The sequence below is a fragment of the Hemitrygon akajei genome, chromosome 1, assembly GCF_048418815.1.
Source record: "Hemitrygon akajei chromosome 1, sHemAka1.3, whole genome shotgun sequence".
Classification (NCBI taxonomy): Eukaryota; Metazoa; Chordata; class Chondrichthyes; order Myliobatiformes; family Dasyatidae; genus Hemitrygon; species Hemitrygon akajei.
The window spans coordinates 210,626,702-210,645,566 of record NC_133124.1 but is presented as its reverse complement, the minus strand read 5'-3'; the positions used below and the strand labels follow the sequence as shown (position 1 = coordinate 210,645,566).

The 18,865-nt window shown below is 43.9% G+C and overlaps 1 protein-coding gene across 15 annotated transcripts in view; it reads left to right on the top strand.

Moving 5' to 3' along the window:
• LOC140735009 (ankyrin-1-like) overlaps positions 1-18,865 on the top strand; it is a 454,172-nt gene that overhangs the window by 379,046 nt on the left and 56,261 nt on the right. For all 15 annotated transcript variants that reach the window (XM_073059891.1, XM_073059868.1, XM_073059867.1 and 12 more), the window contains 4 exons: positions 2,476-2,560; positions 5,159-5,233; positions 7,870-8,001; positions 9,567-9,710. In XM_073059891.1, the coding sequence (XP_072915992.1) occupies positions 2,476-2,560; positions 5,159-5,233; positions 7,870-8,001; positions 9,567-9,710 (436 nt within the window). The remainder of the gene's footprint in view (positions 1-2,475; positions 2,561-5,158; positions 5,234-7,869; positions 8,002-9,566; positions 9,711-18,865) is intronic.

Genomic DNA, 18,865 nt, shown 5'->3' with positions numbered 1-18,865 from the left:
GGCCGGAATGACTTCCTATGACGCTCAGTGTTACATCTTGGTGGAATGCGTCTCTGGCTGAATGTACTCCTGTGCCTAACCAGTACATTATGGAGTGGATGGGAGTCATTGTCCAAAATGGCATGCAACTTGGACAGCATCCTCTATTCAGACACCACTTTCTCTGTAACTGCCACACTCTATTCTGCATTCTGCTGCTGTTTCTCCCTTTGTGCAACCTCAGTGTACTTACGTTTGGAATGATTTGTTGTGATAGCATGCAAAACAAAAGTTTTTCATTGCACGTCAGAATCAGGTTTAATATCACCGGCATATGCTGTAAAATTTGCTACCTTTGCAACAGCAGCCCAATGCAGTACATGATTATATAGAGGAAAAGAAACTTAAATTAAATATGTAGTGCAAAAAGAGAAGGAGGCTCGTGCAATATATATTATGTTAAATAGATTATATTAAATTAGTAATGCAAAAATAGAAATAAAAAAGTAGTGAGGTGTAGTGTTCATGAGTTTGATCTCCAGCAGATCTATAGCAGAGGGGAAGAAGCTGTTCCTGATTCACTGAGAGTGTGCACCTCGGGCTCCTGTACCTCCTTCCTGATGGTAGCAGTGAGAAGAAAGCATGTCCTGGGTGAGGGGGGTCCTTAATGATGGATGCTGACTTTTAGAGGCATTGCTCCTTGATGATATCCTGGATACTACAGAGGCTAGTGCCCATGATGGAGCTGACTAAGTTCACAGCTCTCTGCAGCTTACTTTGATCTTGTGCAGTAGCCCCCCTCCATAACAGATGGCACATGACAGTAATAAACCATTTACTGATGTTGAAATGTCAACCACATGGATGGCCTTGGAATCACATATGAAACAGACTGGATAAGGTTTTTTTTTCTCTTATATTACCTCATTTTAGATGCAAAAAGCAATAACAGAATGCAGATGAAATTATCTGTATGGCTGGCATACAAAACAAAGTTTTTCACTGTATCACGGTACATTCATACATTATGTGCTGTGTCGTATGACATGGGCGATCATGATAGTTCTCTGCAAATTTTTCTACAGAGTTGGTTTGCCATTGCCTTCTTCTGGGCAGTGTCTTTACAGGACGGGTGACCCCGGCCATTATCAATACTCATTGGAGATTTCCTGCCTGGCATCAGTGGTCACATAACCAGGACTTGTGATGTGCACCAGCTGCTCATATGACCATTCACCACCTGCTCCCATGGCTTCACATGACCCTGATCGGGGGGGGGGGGGGGGGGGGGGGAGGGGCAAAGCAGATGCTACACCTTGCCCAAGGGTGACCTGCAGGCTGGCGGAGGGAAGGAGTGCCTTACACCTCCTTTGGTAGAGACATACCAGTTTATTAAATTCAGTCAGTGCCAAATCCATCCATGGTGAATCAGCTTGGACCTCCCTGAAGGGAAGTGTATCTGGAGAGAAAAGGGCCTCCTTCCTGAGGACAGGGCATGACTTGGATGATGGAGGTCCTTAATGATGCCTTTTTGAGGCATTGCTTCTTGAAGTAGTCCTGGATACTACTTCTGAGGCTAGTGCAATATGTAAAAATACAGCACAGGTAAACAAATAAAATGCACAGTCCATGACAAGTTAGATTGAGAGATCAAGAGTTCATCTTTATTGTACAAGAGGCCCTTACGACAGTCTTATAGAAGTGTGATAGAAGCTATCCTTGAGCCTGGTGTCAGATCTTCTCAAGTTTTAGTATGTTCCACCCGATGGGAGGGTTAAAAGAGGGAATGACCAGGGTGAGAGGGGCTATTGATGAGCCTGACTGAAGAAGATAATGGCACATTTACTGAGAAAGTGCATTGCAGGTAGGCAGATAAAGTGCAGGGGCTGTGGTGAGGTAGATCGAGAGATCAAGCATTCATTGTTATCACATACTGTAACAAGAAATTCCGCAGATGCTGGAAATCCAAAGCAACACCCACAAACTGCTGGTGGAACTCAGCAGGTCAGGCAGCATCTATGGGGAGGAATATACAGTTGACATTTCGGGGAGAGGCCCTTCTTCAGGGAATCAATAGTTTAATGTACTGATAATTGGTGTGAGCTCGTTAAAATCGGTGGTGGCTCAGTAGTGTGGCCACAGTTAGTGTACTCTGCTCACAGTAACATCGGAAAGGTTGGGGAGGAAATTTGCAAGGCTGTTTGCCAGAACTCTAGTCATGCAGAGTTGGGCTGAGGTTCTTTCATTAGGACAGTGGACGCTGAGGCAGATTTAACTGGGCTGTGTAATATTCTGAGAGAATAGGGAGGAGTGGGGAAGCTCAAGAGGACCCTGCTTTATTTGGTACATGGGCCGGTACTAAGGGATACCTTGAACCTGTACAGCTTTCAGCTCAGCGATTGCTCAGCTGGGTGGGGCGGGCTGTCCGCTGGGCTGAATGTCCACCGATGCCTCACGTTTACTGCTGCACTGAAACACGTTCTCTCTCCTGGCCAGGTCGACGGAAGTGAGGAGCGGCGACGGAACCTGACCCCTCTGGCCCTGCGCGAGCGGTACAGCACGTTAACTGAGCCAGCAATAGGTAGGCACCCTCCTTCTCTGCCTCGCGTGGGCCTGTTTCCAGGCACTGCAAACGAGAGCCCCCCCACCGGTTTCTAAGTACTGGATACGAGCCCAGCCCTGTCCTCGCATAATGTGATGGTGTCACTCCTCTGGCTGAGTGTGAGTCAGAAAGGCAGAACTGTAGTCATGCTGAGTTGGGCTGAGGTTCTTTCATTAGGACAGTGGACTCTGTTAGTTTCCCAGTGATGCATCTTCAGTTTTGGGTGAAGTTTGAACTATCACTGAAGCTAACTGTGGTGAACTACATATACCTGTCTGGACACGCCCCCTGCTGACTGCTCCTGTGGCTCCTCCCACAGACCCCGGTATAAAGGCGATTGAGGCCTGAGCCCGGCCCTCAGTCTCCAGGATGTAGTATGGTGGTCAACTACTGCTTGTTCTTTCTTCCAGTCCATAAAAGCCGATATCTCGACTTCACGTCTCAGAAAGAGTTATTGATGGTGCATCACTAACGGAAATGGGAATTGGGACAAAAAAAAAGCAGAGAAAGTGGACAAGTGGCTGAATCAATACCATCCATTTTCCGGAACTCAGTGCTGGCATCACTACCAGGTTGCTGGTCCACCATCTGCTGGAGTGCCAGAGGGGTTTATCATTTAGTGACAGAAATTTAACTGTAGCTTGGCAGCTGTGAAACCTGGCTTAATTTCCTTCATCACGCCATCTTTCTTCTTCGCTTCCATCCTTGATTCAAAATCAGAATTAGGTCTATTGCCATGGTCGTGAAATTTGGGATTGTAAGTGGGAAGGGGGCAGGGAGAGGGGAATCATGGTTGGGAAAAGGGGAAGGGAGAGGGGAGGGAGCAGGAAGCACCAGACAGACATTCTGTGGTGATCAATAAACCAGTTGTTTGGAATCAAGTGACCTTGCCTGGTGTCTCAGGGCTGGATTTGTCTGCATCTTTGCCCATCCCTATCCCTGGCACTCCTTCTTTAACTTTTGTCACACACCCCTCTTGCAAAACTCCACCCTCATCATTCCCAACATCCTTTGCTCCTGTCAGATTTACCAACTCGCTCTCCACTTCACACTGACAAATACAGTACTGTGCAAAATTCTTAGGCACCCTGACTATATATATGTGCCTAAGACTTTTGCACAGTACTGTACACACACACACACACACACACACACACACACACACACACACACACACACTCTCTCTCTCTCTCTCTCTCTCTCTCTCACTCTGAGGTAGCGTTCATGGGTTGACTCATGTCCATTCAAAAATCTGATAGCGGCGACGAAGAAGCTGTTCCTAAAACATTGAGTGTTTGTCTTTAGACTCATCTAGCTCCTCTCTGATGGTTCATCAGGAAATCATCTGATGGTTTCCTTGCTTTCCCAGCATGGGAAAGGAAATGTTTTGCATAACTTAGGGGTTTAGAGGGATTCAGGCCAACACCAGCTCAGAGGAGCATTTTGATCAGCATGGATGAGTTGGGTCAAAGGCCCAGTTTCTGTGCCGTATAACTCCACGCCTCTGTAAGAGGGTCATTGTCTCTATTCCCAATCCATCCCTCCCCCCACCTTCTCCTGACTCCCTAAAACTTGATTCTAAACTTTGTTTCATGGTCATTGTCAGAACAAAACATAGCTGGTGTTTTTGGCATTTAATAATTAAGCATAACTGAGTCCACTGTCAGACCAGCCTGGAGGAAGTACTGGGTTTAACTTTCCCAAGTTAGAGTGTTATCCAAAGATGTTTTACACAACCAATCGGTTATCATTCAACCATAAAAGGCCTAGATAGAGTGAACGTTGATAGGATGTTTCCTATAGTGGGGGAGTCTAAGACCAGAGACACAGCCTCAGAATACAGACCGTTTAGAACAGAGATGAAGAGGAATTTCTTTATGCAGAGGGTGGTGAATATGTAGAATTTATTGCCACATTTGGCCGTGGAGGCCGGGTTTTGGGGTATATTTAAAATGGAGGTGGATAGGTTCTTGATTGGAAAGGATGTCGAAGGTTACAGGGAGGAGGCAGGAGAATGTGGTCGAGGGGGATAATAAATCAGGAGTGATTGAATGGCAGAGCAGGCTCAGTGGGCCAAGTGGCCTAATTCTGCTCCTATCTCTCATGCAATCAGTCCATCAGCATGAACTATATAATGTTACTTTATTGTCCCTGATCCAGTTAATTGAATCCAAAGCAAAAGTGCTGGATAAACACAGATCTCATTAAGTTCCATCTTGCCCTTCTGCCTGACTTCATTTACCACACAGAGCCTACCATGCACATCCTTCACAGAAGAGCTTTGAGGGGGTTCTGTTAATTACTGAGAGTGTAAGTGATTGAGTGGAGTGCTCTGATGAAAGCAGAGATGTTCAAAGAGCCACGTTTTAAATAAAACTACAAAAACAGAGAATGCTGGAAACACTCAGCACGCCAGGCAACGTCAGTGGAGCAGAGCAGAGCTAGCATTTCCAGTCAGTGACCTGACTGAGATGGGAGGGCAGAGCTTTATTTACTCTCCCTCCACAGACGCTGCCTGAGCTGCTGAGGATTTCGGATGTGCTGTCAATGACTAACGCTGTGCTTGCGATGTTTCAGCCTCCCTGAGTGCTTGGGAACGCACAGAAATGAAGATGTCTCTGATAGCTGAGCAGCTCGGTCTCAGCTGGGCAGGTGAGTTAACATACGAACAGACTTTCTGAAGGACTGCAACATTTACATTCTCTGTTTCTCAACGCTCACCCTAGTCATTAACATTGGCTGTTCGTATCGATCATATTTTTCCCCATTTTAAGGATGGAATAGAAAGAGGCCTCCGTTAATCTCAAGAGACCATGGATTTGCGCCTTGGGAAGTTTCCTGGGCAGGGTTGTATAGGAGACCGGCAGTTGCCCATGCTGCAAGTCTCCCCTCTTCACGCCACCGATGTTGTCCAAGGGAAGGACAAGGGCCAATACAGCTTGGCACCGGTGTCGTCACAGAGCAATGTGCGGTTAAGTGCTTTGCTCAAGGACACAACACGCTGCCTTAGCTGAGGCTCGAACTAGTGACCTTCAGATCACTAGACCAACGCCTTAACCATTTAACCATGCGCCAACATGGATAAGTTAGATTTACTAAGACCTTAAAGCACAGATGAAAATGAAATTGTCCAAGACCTTAGTTGGGTCATCGTTGCATCAACTTCTGGCACCCTAGTAGAGAAAGAATGTGTGAAGCATAAATAATATTGTTACAGTAAAGATCTATAATATTGCCATATATGGAAAGTAACACTGAGCAAGAAGTTCTGAAAAATAGGTGTAATTTTATTACAGAATCAAAGGTTGTTGAAGCAATTTCTAACAAGGTTTCCAAATCAATTTAGGTTTTGAACAGAAGAGCATAAATAAAAGGGTGCTTGTGTCTACTCTACCTTCCAATGGAGTTTTGGCTGATCCTGGACCTCATGTCTAGCTTCTCACCTGATCCACATAACCTCTGATTTCCTTAATGTCCAAAGATTTATTGCATCAGCCTCACAAGTATGCATTGATCAAAAATCCACAGACTCAGGGTGGAGGATTCCAAGATTCCCAACTGTCTAAGTGAAGAAGCTGCTCCTTTTCTCAGTCTTAAATGACCAGCGCCTTATCCTGAAATTCTACAGCCTGGGAAGCAACTGCTCAGTATCTACCCTGTTGGAGAGGTTGGAGATTTAGTAGATAGAAACAGATCATCTGGATTTTCACCAGAAAAAAAGAAAGGGGAAGAAGGAGAGTTCTTTTGTTACAAGAGTTGGTATTCATTTATTCTTCTCACATATACTGAGAGACAGTGAAAAACTTGTCTTGCATACTTTTAATACAGGTCCAATCACTACACAGTGCATTGAGGTCAGACAAGGAAAAACAATAATAATGCAGATTAAAGTGTAACAGCTACAGAGAAAGTGCAGTGCAGGTAAACGATAAGATGTAAGATCATAATGAGGTAGACTGTGAGGTCAAGAGTCCATCTTATCATATTAGGGAATCATTCAATATTGAGTCTGACAGTACATGCTTTCAGATTTTGGTATCTTATGCCCAATGGAAGATGGCAACACACACAAAATGCAGGAGGAATTCAGCAAGTCAGGTAGCATATACAGAGAGGAATATACGGCCAATTCTTCATGCCAAGACCCTTCATCAGGACTGGATGGACCATTGACTGTTTATTCCTCTCCATAGGTGCTGCCTGTCCTGCTGAGTTCCTCCAGCTTTTTGTGTGTGTTGCTTAAGATATCGAGCATCTGTAGTCTCTTGTGTTTAAAAATTAAACCTGCACAATTTTGCCGGGACAACTGTTGATTTTAGAAGTGTATCAAGCTGTCACTAACTCTCCGCACCAATATCAGCAAGTAAAGTATGTTCTGCACTGAAAGCTGTGGCATTCCTTCCGCCCACCTTCTTCTCCCCCTCGCATCCTGCCGTAGATCCAAACCCAGCTGCCATAGCTGTGAAAGTTGTCCCGGGGAATGTGAAGACACAGGAGATTCTGCATTTTCTGGAAATCATGAGCAACACACACAAAGTGCTGGGGGGGTCTCAGCAGATCTGGCACTGTCTGTGGAAGGAAATGAACAGTCAACAATGAACTGAAACTCTTCATTAGGATTGGAAAGGAAGAGGGTAGAAGCCAGGATAAGTTAGTGACATTTTAATTCACTTCAAAAGTCAACAATTATCCTTGGCAAAGTTGTTCAGGTTTAATTTTTGAACACAAGAGATGCTGCAGATGCTGGAAATCTTGAGCAACACAAACAAAATGCTGGAGGAACACAGCAGGTCAGCACAAGATGACCTTCTCTTCCCTCTTCAGTCATTAACAGATGCCCACCACCTCTGTTTGCTGCTCTACCTCTTTCTCTTTGTTCCACATCCTCTCCTATCAGATTCCTTCTTCTTCAACCCTTTGTCTCTTCCACCTATCACCTCCCAGCTTTTCACTTCATCTCCCCCCACCACCCACCCACCTTCCCCCTCTCGCCTGGCCTCACCTATCACCTGCCAGCTTGTGCTCCTTCCCCTCTCCTTACCTTTTTACTCTGGCTTCTGCCCCCTTCCTTTCCAGTCCTGATGAAGGATCTCGGTCCAAATGGTCAACAGTTCATTTCACTCTATAGATCCTGCCTGACCTGCTGAGTTCCTCCACCATTTTGTGTGTGTTGCCCAGGGAATGTGGAGTAACTCAGCTAGTGAATGCAACATTTGGTAACTCATGTCCTTTGTGGTAGTCAGCGAGGTTACTTCTGCTAACTGCTCGTCTTTGACTATTGGTTACAGAGTTGGCGAGGGAGTTGCAGTTCTCGGTCGACGACATCAACAGGATCCGAGTGGAGAATCCCAACTCACTGCTGGAGCAGAGTGCTGCCCTTCTCAATCTGTGGGCCAGTCACCAGGGAAAGAGAGCCAAAAGTAGGTTGAACATATCAACTGGGTCACATGTACATTTGTGAAAATTGCACAAAGAACGTTAGAACAGTTTGGGATAAAAGAAGTTCTGAACTAAAGGTCAAAGTTCAAAGTAAAATTTATTATCAGAGTAGATGCTGTACATGTCACCACACACAACTCTGAGATACTTTTCCCTGCGGACATACACAGCAAATCTATAAAATGGTAACAGTAAACAGGATCAATGAAAAAGCAAGCTGGGCATAGAAGACAACAAACTGAGCAAATGCAAATATAAATAAATAACAATAAATAACAAGAGCATGACATAATGAGATAAAGAGTCCTTAAAGTGAGATTATTGGTTGAGGGAATATCTCAATAGATGAGTGTATTTATCCTCTTTGGTTCAGGAGTCTGATGGTTGAGGGGTAGTGACGGTTTTTGAACTGGTGGTGTGAGTCCTGATGTTCTTGCATGTTCTACCTGATGGCAGCAGTGAGAAAAGAGCATGGCCTGGGTGGTGAGGATCATTGATTATGAATGCTGCTTTCCTACGACAGTATTTCATGTAGATGTGCTCAGCAGCTGGGAGAGCTTACCCGAGATATATTGTCGAAGTTGAATTTATTGTCATATGGACAGTGTAATGAAAAGGTTAACTTGCAGCAGCAACACAGGCACATACCATTAGAGATGCAGTACAACAGACGCACAAGTAATATAAATTAAACAGAAATTGTACAAAATTATGAAAGAAAGAACACAATTAAAGCAAAGAAAAAGCCCGCTGTATTGCAAGAAAAAGCATTCTGTGCTTTGGGAGGAACAGTTTTGATATCTGTTGATGACATATGTCCCAGGTTGGTCAGTCTGTTAGTGTCCCATGTGTCTTGAAGGATGGTAAATGGAACATTGATGTAGTTGAGTCAGAGATAATTTTACCAACACCAAGTTTTCTTCCCAGTGTGATAATTATGTGATTTTGTCTAAAAGGGAAATAATTTATTGGGAATAGAGAGCCTGATCCATAGAATGAGACTGGTTAGTGTTGGATCTCGTATTAATTTCTAATCCTTAGGGTTCTTGTGGGAGTCAAAAATGGGAAGCAGTCTTAATTCCAAGATTTCAGTTTATTTTAGAGTACAAACAAACATACAATTACTAAGCAAACTAAATAAAGAGCTGAGAAGCTATGCTAAGGGACGTAAGACAAAGGATCACTTTTATAGATAAGATGAGAGGAATTCCTTAAATAGAAGTGAATTAATTCGTAGACTACATAATTAAAACAATTACATCACATGGGCAGTGTGCTAATACTTAGCCAATGAAAAACAAGACCAGTGATAAACCGTTAGTTTAGCTGCTATACCGCTTTCTGCCAGTGAGCGTAAAAAATACATGAGTTTGTTAAAAAGTACAAATCTTATAAAAAGTTTTTTTTTTAAAAAAACAGTAGTTTCCAACAATAGGCTGGGACTGTTTTCCCTGGTCTGATGGAGGCTGAGGGATGATCTAAAATTATGAGGGACATAAATAAAGTAGATGGCCACTACATTGAACTGACATTTCTGTCTTGTTAGTGGAGAGTTTACATTCGGCGCTGAAGAATATCGACCGCAGTGACATAGTGAGTATACTGGAAGGGTCCAGTTTGAACAGCCACCCTCTGAAAGGGAATAAAAAGCACACAGAAAGAGACCAAAGCCTTTCTCCAGCTGTGAATGGTAAGACTACACCTCATTACATTTCAAATCAACTGTCCTCTTGCATATGTTTCTTTCTACTTGTACTTTACAAGTGAGAAGTTCACATCAGCAGTCTTCCCCCAAAGGAAGAATTGGTTACAAGGAGGGAGGAGTATCAAGTTTTAAAGGTGAACTATGGATTAAGGCTTCATTGTGCTTGCAACAGTTAAATCCCCAATAGACTAGTGCCTGCAAACTGAACGTATTTGCATTCCTCTTGATGTGACTGCATAAAAGACACAACCGTGTTATGAGGAGACAATCTTTCTTATGATAATTATTCACCCTTCTGATGGACTTGCTTTGTATTATGGTCCTGACATGGTTGGACACAGATAATACTTCACATCTTCATTTTAGGCGCACTATCCCACCCTGAGTTTCAGCCCTGCACTGGAACAGTGCTGAGTAAACCCGGCAGTGCATTAAGTTCAAAGTAAGTATATTATCAAAGTACGTATCCGTCACCATATACTGCCCTGAGATTCATGTCTGCTAGAAAATGAATCTCGGTAGTATATGGTGATATATATGTAGTTTGATAATAAATTAATTTAGAAGTTCCTCTTTGTGCAGGACACATCCTACATCAGGAGTGATTCTGATCCCTTTCAGGTTAAACTAAATTCTGTCATGTTAAAACTCTTTCCGTTCAAAGCAATAAATGTCACTGCCTCCTGAAAAAGTTATCATCTAGTCACAAAATCCAGCTTGCTAAATTATGATTGATAATCAGTGGCTTTATTGATAGAGCATCGCAAGGCAGAAATGTAATCCAAGAGCCTTCCTGACAACCAGTCGGAACGTTCTTAAGTTCTTACCTGCAATTAAACAGTACGCCAGGAATTATTACCTCAAAGTCTGAACCCTGCTAGTTAACATGGGTTCAAGTAACTGCATCACATGGAAGTACATTAGTTGTGAGAAGAATTCTAAGCATTCCCACTGCAATGACACTATGACCAAAACTGGGATTTCATTAACCTATAATGATCTTTGTGTTTATAGCTGAATTCATATTGTTCCATGTATGTGAAATCTTCCGATTATCAACTGTTTACTTCCTATGCTGAAGGTGAAACTGCTTAAACTTTCTGTCACCTCTCTACCTCTGACCTCTGATCTTATGTTGATATCTGGTTCTGTGCCATCTTATCTACTGCACGTCTGCTCTGTCCTTCTCTACATCTTGGCTTAGAACAACGTTTTCCTTGGAAATTATACTTTAAAAGAAGCAGATTATGCTGCCAACTTTATGATGTGGAAGAATGAAATGGGGGTTCAAATCAAACTATTGGATCGTGGCCATTCTTAACTTTTAGTTATCTTAAAAACCCACAGATTATTTTTCAATAAAAATATCCTCAGTCTTTTTCTTCATGGAGCTTCCTTAATTTAACAAACCATGGTAACAGTTATGTGTTTCAATGTAACAAAGTGTTTCAGTGGCTATAATATCCCATTTAAAACACCAGTTTGCCAAACAGCATTTATGTAAGAAATATGAGATGATTCCATAGATTCTCAACCAAGAATATCATTTCATATTTTATGAAAGCAAAAAGGTATAAAGAAACTTTAATACAGTGAAACATCACAAAGCAGGAGGGAAATCAAACAACATTGGCATTGCTGACTGAAAGTGTGGCTGAAAGAGATGGATTTTAAGAGGAAAATAAGAAGATCTACAGATCCAAAGCAGCACACACAAAATGCTGGAGGAACTCAGCAGATTAGGCAGCATCTATGGAAAAGAACATTTTGGGCTGAGAACCTTCTTCAGGACTGGAAAGGAAGGGGAAACGTCAGAGTAAGAAGGTGGGGGAAAGGGAGGAAGACGTGCAAGGTGGTAGGTGGAACCGGGAGAGTGGGAGGGGTGAAGTAAAGAGCTGGGAAGTTGATTGGTGAAATAGACACCAATGGCTAGAGGAGGAAGAATCTGATAGGAGAGTGTAGGAGACCATGGAAGAAAGTGAAGGAGGAGGAGCACCAGAGGGAGGTGAAGGGGGAGGGGCATAATTACTGGAAGCGCGAGAAATCGATGTTCATGCCATCAGGTTGGAGGCTACCCAGACGGAATATTAGGTGTTGCTCTCCAACCTACATGTGCCCTCATGGCAGCCGTAGATGAAGCCATGGAGTGACATATCGGCTTTTCATCTTTTTTTTCCTAGTCCTGATGAAGGGTCTCAGCCCGAAATGTCGACTGTTTACTCGTTTCCATAGGTGCTGCCTGGCCTGCTGAGTTCCCCCAACATTTTGTGTGTGGTACATTGGATTTTAAGCAGTGCTTATTTTGAGAAGGCATTTAGTAAGCTGCTGGACAAGATGTTGTTGACACGTTAGAGCTGGTGTTTCGAGAGGGGGGAGTAATAGAGTTGTAGAGCACTACAGCACAGAAACAGGCCTTTCAACCTATCTAGTCTATGCTGGCTTGGTGTTCTACCTAGTCCCATCTACTTGCTCATGGGCCATATCCTTCCATAGTTCTCTCATCAATGTACCACAGAATATGTTAGTGCATATTCTGTTTGGCTTAACACAAGTGAAGAGACATTAGGAGAGGAAAAGACATACTTTTGAATGACAGGATGTAGCTTAGAGTTTCTGAAGGATTAGAGCTTGGCTCCCAGTAAATCAAACTCAAGGTCAAGTTTATTGCCATATGCACAGGTAGATGTGTGCACGGGTGCAATGAAAAACTTACTTACAGCACCATCATGGACATGTAATGCTATGCTATGTAATGCGAATGCTATGTTGGCATTCATTTCAAGAGGAATAGTGTATAAGAGTAAGGAGGTGTTGATGAGGCTCTATGGGGCACTGGTGAGACCCCATTTGGAATACTGTGTGTAGTTTTGGCCCCCCAATCTTAGAAAGGATGTGCTGATGTTGGAGAGAGTTCAGAGAAGATTCACAAGGATGATTCCTGGAATGCAGGGACTAACATATGAGGAGAGTTTGTCGGCTCTTGGATTGTATTCATTAGAGTATAGAAGAATGAGAGGGGATCTCATAGAAACATTTGAATATTGAAAGGGTTGGACAGAGTAGATGTGGAAAGGCTGTTTCCCTTGGTTGGTGAGTCCAGGACAAGAGGTCACAGTCTTAGAATTAGAGGGTACCCATTTAAAACAGAGATGAGGAGTAATTTTTTTAGCCAGAGGGTCATGGATTTATGGAATTCGTTGCCACATACAGCTGTGGAGGCCCAATCATTGAGGGGTTTTAAGGAGGAGATTGACAGGTATCTAATTAGTCAGGGTATCAAGGGATATAGGAAAAAAGCCAGAAATTGGAACTAGACGGGAGAATAGTTTAGCTCATAGTGGAGTGGCGGAGCAGACTCGATGGGCCGAATGGCCTACTTCTGCTCCTTTGTCTTGTGATCTTGTGATCTTGTAACATCAGATAAGCAACATTCACAACTTTTATCAGTGATAAGTACACAAAATTAAGAGGGGCAAAGATAGGGCAAGCAGGCTTTTTCCAGACACATTGGGTGGGACTACCACCAAAGATCATGGGTTAAAAGTGAAAGATAAGAAGTTTAAGGGGAGCATGAGGAATTCTTCGCTCAAGGTCGTGAGAATGTGGAATGAGCTGCAGCACAAGTGGTGCACGTGAGCTTGATTTCAACATTTAAGAGAAGTTTGGCTAGGTACATGGATGATAGGGCAATGGAGGGCTATGGTTCCGGTGCAGATCGATGAGAGTAGGCAGTTTAAAGGGTTTTGACATGGACTAGATGGGCCAAAGGGCCTGTTTCTGTGCTGTACTTCTCTATGACTCCATGATTGAAAGGAGGGGAGTCAGTCTAACATCTCCAAGTTTTTAAATTATACAGTTGGAGCAGGCGTTCCCAACCTGGGATCCAGGAACCCCTGGGTTAATGGAAGGTGTCCATGGCATAAAAAAGGTTGGGAAACCCTGAGTCAGAGAAAAGGATATGAAGGGCATTTATCCAGGAGGGAGATAAGTCAGTTGAGTGATTGGCCAATAGTATTCCAGGTGGGTATAATGCAGGAAGTATGAGATTACTTCGGCAGGAAGAAAAGAAAATAATTTTCTTTAGTTGCAACACTATCAAATGTTCGTATTTAATGGGGATTTAAGAAACCTCATCCACAAATTCCAAAATTAATGCACGTGTTTGGCAACCACTTCAGAAGCAAGTGATACCTTTACCTTTGCAGACTGGAATGGAATGGAATCATTCCTGGAATGGAAGGGATCTAGATTGATTACAGGAGGTTTGTACTCAGTGGCCACTTTATTAGGTACACTTGCACCCCTAATGTAATTATCTAATCATGGCAACGACTCAATGCATAAAAGCATGCAGCCATGCTCAAAAGTGTATGTTTGTGGTCTTCTGCTGCTGTCAACCGTCCAGGTCAAGGTTTGAAGTGTTGGGCATTCAGAGGTGCTCTTCTGCACACCACTGCTGTAAAGTGTTGTTATTTGAGTTACTGTGGCCTTCCTGTCAGCTTGAACCAGTCCGGCCCTGACCTCTCTCGTTACCAAGGTGTTTTCACCCACAGGAATGTCACACACTTGATTTTTGTTTATTGCATAATTCTCTGTAAATTCTAGAGACCAGTGCATGAAAATCCTAGGATATTAGCAGTTCCTAAGACATTCAAACCACCCCATCCAGCACCAACAATCATTCCACCATCAAAGCCACTTAGATCACATTTCTTCCAAATTCCTTGTAATGAACAACAACTGAACCTCTTGATCATGTCTGCATGCTTTAGTGCATTGAGTTGCTGCCACGTGACCGGCTAATTAGATATTTGTATTAACGAGCAGGTGTACTGGTGTATCTAATAATGTGGCCACTGACTGAGTATTAGAAAAGGATATTAGTTGCTGAGCTGGGAGGTGGAGCTAGATGGTGTAAATAGGGAGTATCATAAGGCTTCACTTTGCACCATTATCAGATATATCTTCAATCATCTGTTATGATATGATGGGCTGAATGGCCTAATTCTGTCCCTATGGATTGGATTAGGTAGTTACTTGGATGGGAGGGGTATGGAGGGCTATGAACTGGGTGCAGGTTGATGGGACTAGGTAGATCAATAGTTCAGCATGAGCTAGATGGGCTGAAGGGCTTGTTTATGTGCTGTAGTGTTCTATGACTGGGATTTATTTTTATGGTCATATAGGGGGACCATTGGCAAACTGTGACCAAGTGCATGGCTTTACTGACCTCCATGATGAAGAAAGCTCCATGTAGATAAAGGTCTCGGTGTATAGGGAAAGGTGCTGCTACTTGTTCAAGTAGTTGTAGCTCATTGTGCGTAGGTTGAATCTCTGCAAGTGACCCCCATGCCTTGGATTGAAGGTACAAATTCATTCCTCCAATCCCAAATTACGCATTACATAATTTCCCAAGGAACACCAAAAAAAAATTGCTATCCATTCATTGATTGGGAGATGAAAACTGCTTGCATGTGACTGTTTTGCTCTGTGGAAGTCATTAAAAGAAATCATCTGCCAGGCCTAAAGCTGAAACATTTAGCAGGAATCCAGGGATAGATGCCCTTCACAAACTGTCAATGTCACTTGGCATGTCTGTCTAAAACAGACTGGTCAGAACAAGTGTAAATCATGTCCATTTGAAACTAATTGGCTTAACTCTTAAAATGTCACCATCTTAGATCAATCAGTTCACAACCAGGTTAGACTATTGCTGCCTTGGATACATCCAGATGAACTGAACAATGACAAATTTTCACGTTTGCTTGAACCTGTCACACCCTTCTGCTGTGAACCAACAGCAAGAAGACAAGGCTCTTCCCAAACGTGGATGCCACACCAAGGCTGGGCGTGAATTAGGTTTGTGCTTGGAGCTCGATTGTCTCTGTCTTGCATGATGGCGATCTCCAACATAACTTAGAAAGTCAAATAGGAAGAAGAACGCCAGTAAAAACTGCCAGCAGTGAACGCTTACTGGGCCTTTCTTCTGCTTAGCATCTCGTGTCTGTTGAGCATCTGCGTTCTGGGGCAAGTGGTCTGTCCGTACTGCACGTTGTGTGGCATGTTGCTTCTTTTCACATCAGGCTCTCCCATACATCATTGAAAAAAACTTTCTTTAACCGATATTTTTGTAAGTAAGATGAGGGATTCAGCCTACAGATACAACTCTGTTATAAGGCAGAATAAAGTGGAATTTGATTCTTTGGGACAGTAATGAACCTGATTTAATGCTGCACCCCGACAATCTGCATTCCTCCACTCCCTCCCTCTTCCAATCTCTCTGGTCGACAATTTCCTACCCCTCCTTCGATCCCCTTTCCCCCACCCCCTCCCTTCATCTCCCCTTCACTCCCCGCCCTATCACTCTACCCTTCACTTACTCAGACTAGTGATCCACTGGCAACTTCCACATTTGTTGTTGATTCTGGGTCCACCTTTGGGCCTTGACCCTGGGACCATCAGCCTGGGGCTGCGCTCAAGTCGTGGGCCCCAGCAACATCAACCAAGGGATGCCACAATTTGAGTGGGTCATTTTGGGGCTCCTCACAAGGCCTGCCTCTCAGCAATGTTGGCCTGGGTTGCCAGCGAGATGTCGACCTCAGGGCATCAACCATCTGAGATACTGGCTAGGGAACATCACAGCAGCCTTCTCATAAATTTGAACAGCAGAGCTGTGTTACCAATGTGGTAACACTCACCTTCAATTTGACTCCAGCAGCTTAAAATCAGATCCATTGTAACCAGAACCATCTTAGATTTCCCTTCTTCCATGCCACACTCACTAGCTTGAGCATAGAACACTACAGCAAAGTACAGGCCCTTTGGTCCACACTGTTCTACTAACCTTTAAACCTACCCTAAGATCAATCTAACCCTTCCCTCCCACATAGCACTCCATATTTCTGTCATCCATCTGCCTATCTAAGAGGTTCTTAAATGCCCATTATGTATCTGGCTCTGCCACCACCCATATACCATGCGCTTACCACTCGCTATGTGAAAAACCTATGTGTGACATGCCCCTACTACATTTTCCTCCAATCACCTTAACATTATGCCCCCTGGTATTAGCCATTTCCGCCCTGGGAAGAAGTCTCTGGCTTTCCACTCAATCTATGCCTCTTATCATCTTGTACACCTGTATCAAGCCACCACCCCTCATTCTCCTTCACTTCAAAAAGAAAGCCCTCGCTCACTCAACCTTATCCTCATAAGGCATGCCCCCTTTGTCCTAAACCAGGGATTCCCAACCTTTATAATGCCATGGACCCCTAACCGGGGGACCCGTGGACCCCAGTTTGGGAACCCATACCCTAAACTCTAGAATAACATCCTGACAGCAGATGAGGTCAAAGATCATGTCAACTCATTCCAGCACCTTCTTAGAAATCTCTAACTCATGTGAGCTTTCTTTCCATTTGAGCCATCCTTGGCACTTACAAAGTTTAGCTATTTGGAACTGAAAGTGTGAGGCTCCAATTTCTATTCACGATGACGGGTAGAAGATAATCCTGGAATAACTTTGGATGTAGGTGTACCTTGTCATGTTGACAGAAGGGGTGCAAGTTCCCTTGGTTGAATCTCTGAACTCGGAGAGCCATTGACATTTGCAGTTCATGTGTCCCTGCTGTTCTCTGCCAGTGGTTCATCAGACATCAGCCTCAAAACTGGATCACTACACAGTCCAATTTTGAATTTAACCAGGATGTCACCAAATGAAATTGAGCCAGATGCAGGACTGGACCATGCACTCACTACCTTGGACTATCCACATTAGTGCTCGTGATACTTTCCCTGGTCACAGGCACACAGCATTGTCACTCTTGACGTATGGAACAGAATACTGCAGACCACAACTGTTACAGAACGTAGAACAGTACTGCACAGGAGTAGACCATCTGGTCCACATCCCTTAGGCCCTCCGTCGGCCGGGGTCAACCATGGATGTTGTGTCCTAACTGTCTACGTTGTGCTCAAGCCAGAGTAGTACAATACAGAGAGCAAGCTGTTGCCCACCCCCCACTCTTCCATACAACTGATGAATCCAAAGGAACGGCAGAGATCAATACGGTTTGGGACCAGTGGCACCACAGGAGTTGTCAGTCAGCGTTGGAGCCCTTAGGGACTCCAGCTACAGATTTTTCCTTGGGGTTTACTCCCACAGCTTTCCCCATGAGTGGATAGTCAAAGAGTCAAAGAAAAGGCTAGCTCTTCTAGTCTGTGCAAAACTATTTGAACTGCCTACTCCCAATAAGCTACACCGGGACCTTAGCCTTCTATACCTCGACTGTCCATGTATCTATACAAATTTCTCTTAAATATTGAAATCAAGCTTGCCTGCACCTTTTGCACTCATTCCACACTCTCACGACCCTCTGAGTGAAGAGGTTTCCTCTCATGTTCCACTTAAACTTTTCACCTTTCACCCTTAACCCATGACCTCTGGTTGTAGTCCCACCAGCGGAGGTTTGAGATCAGCACTTCCTTTCTAAATGAGCTGTCAACCACGGTTAACGAGTCTCATTTGCCCAAAGCAATTGGTTTTAAGTCACCAATAACCCACCTTTGTCCATTCTCCGGTCAGTAGAAACAATTCTGCCGGGCTTAGTAGCTCAGCCACACGTGAAGGTCAGGAGCTAGGCTTGGTTGTCAGAGGCTATTTGAGGTGCACGCCATTGGGAACATTTAATAGGTAGTGGGAGCTTACTTCCACTACCTCCATCAGCTAGAAGTACCTTTCTTTTGTCGATCTAATTAAGGGAATTACATTTAATCCCTTCTGCCTATGCGTGGTCCATATCCCTCCATTCCATGTCTATTCATGTGCCCCTCGAAAAGCCTCTTAAGCAACTCTATTGTATCTGCCCCTATCACTACCCTGCCAGCACATTCCAGGCAGCCCCAGAATCCACCAATAATCAGCAGGGTGATACTAGGTAAGATCCTGCATTCAGCTGTGCAATACCTGTTCCAGTCACTTAGGACGCTTGCTACAACACCTTTACATTGCATCCTGGGTGGCATTTTGAGTGTTCAGCCCTCAGCTCAGAAGCTGGTCTCTGTTGAGTGCTTCTACACTGCAGCTTCAAACACTGCTTTGCAGATCATCCCGTCACCTCTTGTGAGATCAAGATCTATCT